The sequence below is a fragment of the Balaenoptera acutorostrata genome, chromosome 4 (assembly GCF_949987535.1).
Source record: "Balaenoptera acutorostrata chromosome 4, mBalAcu1.1, whole genome shotgun sequence".
Classification (NCBI taxonomy): Eukaryota; Metazoa; Chordata; class Mammalia; order Artiodactyla; family Balaenopteridae; genus Balaenoptera; species Balaenoptera acutorostrata.
The window spans coordinates 86,144,469-86,150,468 of record NC_080067.1 but is presented as its reverse complement, the minus strand read 5'-3'; the positions used below and the strand labels follow the sequence as shown (position 1 = coordinate 86,150,468).

Genomic DNA, 6,000 nt, shown 5'->3' with positions numbered 1-6,000 from the left:
AATAATTTTGAAAAAGAAGAATAAAGTACGAGGAACCACTCTACTAGGTGTTAAATATTGTTAATTAGCTACAATGGTCAGCATAGTATTGGTGAAGGAACAGACACAAAAATCAGAGGAATAGCTAGAGAACTCAGAAAGAGACCCACACAAATATGCCTAAAATGATTTTTTTCAAAGGTGCGAAAGCAATTCACTGGAGGAAGAATAGACTTTTCAACAAATAGTGCTGGAGCCACTATACACTTGGGCATTTATCTCAGAGAAATGAAAACTTACGTTCACATAAAAACCTGCAAAAAATGTTCACAGCAGCTTTATCTGTAGTAGCCAAAAACTGGAAACAACTCAAATATCCTTCATACCCTTCAGTGGGTAAATGGTTAAACAAACTGTGGTATATCTGTACCATGAAATTCTACTCATCAATAAAAAGGAATGAACTACTGATACATGCAACAACTTGGATGAATCTCGAGAAAGTTATGCTGAGTGAGAAAAAGTCAATCCTCAAATGTTACATACTGCATGATTCCACTCATATAGCATTCTTGAAATGACAAATTATAGAGATGGAGAAGAGATTAGGGATTATGGACTTGGGGAGGAAGGAGGTGGCTATGACTACAAAAGAATAGCTCAAGGAATCCTGCATCCTGAGTGTGGTGGTGGCCACACAAATCTACACGTGATAAAATTCCATAAAACTAATGCACACGTGCGCGTGTGTGCGCACGCACACACACACACACACACAGCAGTGCATGTACAATGTTGAAATCTGAATAAGGTGAATGGATTGTATCCATATCGGTATGTGACACTGTATAATAGTTATGCAAGATATTACCCTTTGGAAAAATTAGGTGAAGGGTATATGGGAATCTCTATTATTTCTTATAAACCGCATGTAAATACATAATTATCTCAAATAAAAAGTTAAAGGAATGACCCAATATACATCAAGAGCTACAGTCATGACCATAACTTTCTGAACTGAAACTTGGCAACTCCAGTTCAGAAATCATCATTTATCTACTCAATACCCATATTAGGCACTGTGCTAGGTGACAGAGATACAGGGTGAAAAAGACAGTCATGGATCCTGTCTTCATGAACTTCCAGATAAGAAACATGAAAATGGCTCAGTGTATGAAAAGGATCATCACATTTTCAATCACACATGTGATAAATGGACTCAAATTCCTAACGATAAGAGTAGAGCTAAGTAATTTTTAGAATACTATATGCTCATTAAAATTATTATAAATACTATTTAACAGAATGGAAAATGTTTAAAACATTAAGAGAACATTAAGTACAAAATCATATATTCATTAGTATATGATAATTAATGACAACTTGTTTTTATATGAATAAAACTTTTATTGAATTTTAGATAATTAGAAACAATAAAGAAATTCAAGATAAATGCTTTCTAAACAACATCTGATAGTATCATCTTATCTGTCATGGCATTTTCACTCTTCTTTATAAAAAGTATAGACATTCATTTATTTAAATTTTTACAAAGTCAAGAACCGTCAAACGGAAAAAATAAGTAATGCTAAAGTAAATTCAGTTCTTCATCAATACTGGAATGATTGCAATGGTTAGGTTCTGAGCTTAGCCCTCTTGGAAAAATAGTGTATGCAGCAGCTGTTGGTTTCCATTATTCAAATAAGTGTGAAAACCAGAAGGCCACTTCCTGTGATGACTGTGCTTGCAGGAAAAGAGGGCAAAAGCATAGTGGGAAGAGGGAATGAGAGACTACATCGGGGAAAGAAAAGATGCTCTTATCCAATCCTGGGGTCAGCATCATAAATAATTTAGGAAACAAATCTGGGAAGAAATCATTTGTGTGTTGCTTAAAGTGTGATTAAGGCGAGAGAGTCACCGATACAAGCATGGCCAGATCCACAGAGCACAAATAGAGTGGAGAGTCTGCAAATTACCTGGTGAACTCCCAAGGCCAGGTAATTAATCGCAAAGAATCTCTTTACAGTGGTGTAAAACGCATCTGGGCAAAATTGCAACCCTGAGCTGTGACAAGAACAGGGCAGAGCCTCCCAGGAGCATATCTGAAGACATCCCTTTTGTCTCAGTCTTATCTCTTTTGCAAAAATAATCATTTTGAGAAAAACAAAACCAAAGCAACTCCTGCCCTCCCTGTAACAACCCAGTAACCTCGACTTGTCAAACAAGGAGAAAGTTATCTACCGCAGTACGAAGGCATGGGGTGCTGCCCTCATTAAAAGTAACCTGGTGTGACAGCAAGGGAGACCTGGACGGCCCTGCTCTGAGAGGCTGCCAGGAATGCCCTTCCACCCGCCTCCCTGCTCCTGTGCTGCCTGCAAGACCTAGGTCTTGCCGCCTGCCGGGCTCAACGAACAAGCTCACTGGACGTGGCGTTAACAGTAGTCTTTTCCTTCCTAACCCAATGCCTCTCTCATATTTTTTTTTTAAAAACAACAGTTTTCTTTTAAAAAATATTTTCCCAGGAAATAATGAACAGTAACTGTCATGGACCTATAACAGACCCTAGAAAAACATAGACAGGCAATAATCTGTCAATATAGCAATATTCCAAATATGAAATTCATGGTCCAGGAAGAGATAAATAAATAAATATGAAGGGGCTTCTCAAAGAAGTTTCTAGTTTTCACCCATTCCTTACTGAATTCTGTTGGTGTAAAAAGTTTTGATTCTACGATACAAGAGCCAGCCCTGCTAGGACCAGTATTCGCCATTTATGCCATTTGGCCCCCTACATCAAGAGGGGACGGGGAAAGGCAGAACGTACCACAGGGTTGCTCAGTATGTTTCTAAGGACACCTATCTTTTAAAGTAATTTCATTCTTTAAACTCCATCTGGCACTTTAGTCTCTTGAAAAATTATTACGTTAGACATGAATTAAAAAACAAGCCCATCTGGACTGCAGTTTGGGTTTTAAATGCTATTCTGCTCTTCTACCTTTGTCCTCGGCTTGGCACATCTGTGAGATCCAGCTTTTTGAACAGGATCCTGGGACAGCTGGGGTGGGGGAACAAGTCTTCATGCCGGAGCATTCCAGTTCATTTTACCAATCTTAGTGGCCGGGTCACAGCCCTGCCTCCTTCTTTGTGCTTTTTCACTAGGATCATTGTCAGGAAAGTGTCTTTCCCAACACTCCACCACCCCGCCCTCCCCCCGGAATGGGGGCATCCTTTGCGTCTTCTCTGCACACCCCATCTGCTCGCGTCCTATACCAGGGAGCCAGCCCGACTCTGGGCTGGAACCATGACAGGGACAGCACCAATGCGCTCCAGGCCTGCTTGGCTGATGGTGTAGGAGTGTGTGTACTGAGCCCGGGGCTTCCTGCTGACTGAGCCGTTGCTCCTGGGCACGGCCTGCGGTGACGACCCTCTGTTGGCCGTCACGACCAGGGTCTTCTGTGGGGCTGGGGCCAGATGGCTGCCGTTGGCATAGACGGTTGGTACGTTGGCGTGGCCCGAGTGGAGGGAGAAGGACTGGCGCAAGTCACTGAAGTGGTCGAGCGACTCTGTGTTTCTGTGCACTTTGGGGTTGTTGCTCCAGCAGCGGCTGTTATAGGTATTGGAAGAGGTAAATGTGTTGCTCTCTGAGAAGGACACCTCGGTGTGAAATGCTTTGGCAGAAGAAGGACATTTAGGTGGAAGATCATCCTCTCTGAAAACGAACAAAAATAAAGCTGTTGTTAGGATTTACTTGAGGTTTACCCTACCTACCTGCCCAGGACTCTTGTCTTCTCATGTTCAGGTGAATACGTCTGTGAAATTCAAACCCTCAGGACAGACCACACTATCATGAAAGCAAACACGGCAGTCCTGGTGGCCTCGGCTTTGACATTCATTCCCTTTAAGACAATGCTTAGGAAAAATTCTCCCTCAGCTTCTCAGTCCCCAAGAGTAACAAAAAAAGTAGTATCAAACCTCTCAAAAACTGTGTCTTCCAATATAACTGAAAAATATGTATGTGTGTGTGTATGTATATGTGTGTGTGTGTGTGTGTGTGTGTATATATATTTTTTTCTCTAAATAGGAAAATAGTCCATGAAGAAATCCATTGAACTAACTGCTGTAAAGCTAGGAAACCAAACTACGGGTGTAGGAACTTCAAAAAACTATTAGAATTGGCCTGATTTTATTGCCTTTTGGGATTTGAGAAATCACTGTGGTGTGCTGATGAGAGGTTTTTCTCATTAATCTTACACTGGGATGAAATCTGTCCCTGCATAGAATCCAAACCCTTAAGAATTACAGGAGGCTAAGAGAAGTCATTAAGTTAATTTAAGATGTTACCTAATTCATTTACCATTTTTTGAGTACCAGGCATTTTACTAGATGTTTCATGTGAGAAAAAGACAGCTCCTCTACCCAAGAAGCCTATGGTCAAATGAGGGTGACAATCAATGCAAGAACAGCTGCAAGTCTTAAAGGTTGGACAAGGGCCTAAGTCAACTTATGTGAGGAGGTGATGCCTGGACTAGTCTTGAACCAGATCAAGGAATGTACTGAAGAGATGGATGCAAAGGGAAGGAGCAAGGAACGGTCCAGGAACAAGGTGGAGGCTACAGGAAAGGCCCTGAGGCATGAGAGAAGACAACAGACTGGAACACAAAGTGATCAGGGAAGTTGTGAGAGATAAAAGCAGGGAAGCAGGTAAGGGTCAGATTCTGAAGGTCTGTGTATGTCATGCTAAGTAGACTGGAGTCATTAAAGCATTTTCAATAAGGATATCGATGCGATGCCATCTAAGACGGAGCCTGAACCCCCATATCTCCACAATACGGCAAGAGTCACCTTTCTTTCAAGATCATTTGACACTGTTTCCTTAAGATGTTCATATTCTTGACTGAACTGTTTTCAACCAAGCCATACTGCTTTGGTCTATCTGTACAGGTGCTATTCTTTCTTGCTTTATGTTTGCATCATTTATAAATGCCAATATTAAACACATGTTCTAAACTCACTTTTCTACTATGGCAGCCACCTAACCCCACCCACCCTGAAGCTATGGGAGGAAACAGAGGAATTCTTCACTTGTGTCCTCCTAGTTGGGCACATGCTGGACTACCCTACCCACCTCCCGCCTTTCACGATCCAGTAAATAAAGCTGAGTAGTAAGTACCATGAGGAAGAGTGATATAACATACAAGAAACTATCATTTGGCCACTTTAACTACCTTCGTTAAAGTCATAAGATTAGCAAAGAAATCTTAGCTGCCAAAATGAATAGAAATACAGACATTGGCTATGCCAATGTCAGGATAAATTATCTGACACACAAACCTTATTTCATTAGGAATTTCTTCTTCCTCCTCCTCTTTATTTTTGCTTCTCCAGTAAAAGAATGCCCCTAAAATTAGTGCAATGCAAAAAATGATGATAACTGCACCAGTGCCAATGGTTCCAGCTATTAGTCCAATGCTCCTGGGCTGGGCTGCAAAATATATTTAAGGTATATTTAAAAAAAAAAAAGGAGAGAAAGAGAGAAAGAGAAATAGAATATGCTCACACAACTTCATAAACATAAAAGGCTACCAAAGAATCTTCTTAAAATATACAAAATTGCCTACAGTATTGTATCCATTTAAAGTTAAACCTCACTTAATTTTCTGTATCCTCAGTGGCTAGGACTAACACACAATAGGCTCACAAACATTTATTGAATGAACGAGCAATTCGTTCAATAAACGAACAGCTGTAAGAGAGCCACAACCAGGGCAGAGCAGGAAAAAGACCATACCTGACTACTTGCCTGACCTGCCCCAAATGAACCTGGCAAGCAGCAGGATAACTTGTTACCTCATCACAGCCAGATCATTCCCTTTTGCAACTGGAATTCAAACAACCCAGAATTCTCAACTAAAGAGAAAATTTCTGCACTGCTTATGTATGACCTGGGCACCCAACATTTAAGCAGATATAAGGGATTAGGAAAAAATACAAGAAGGTCTTGCCATGACTGTAAGATCATTA

The 6,000-nt window shown here is 40.8% G+C and overlaps 1 protein-coding gene across 3 annotated transcripts in view; it reads right to left on the bottom strand.

The window, feature by feature from the left end:
• Positions 1-1,413: 1,413 nt before the first annotated feature.
• The window catches only part of IGSF11 (immunoglobulin superfamily member 11), a 146,032-nt gene continuing 141,445 nt past the window's right edge, over positions 1,414-6,000 (bottom strand). For 2 of the 3 annotated variants that reach the window (XM_057546163.1, XM_028166451.2), the window contains 2 exons: positions 5,311-5,461; positions 1,415-3,688 (listed from right to left, as the gene is read on the bottom strand). In XM_057546163.1, the coding sequence (XP_057402146.1) occupies positions 3,244-3,688; positions 5,311-5,461 (596 nt within the window). In that variant the 3' untranslated portion in view covers positions 1,415-3,243. Of the gene's footprint in view, positions 3,689-5,310; positions 5,462-6,000 lie in introns of all 3 variants that reach the window. The other variant, XM_057546164.1, reaches the window with a different exon arrangement.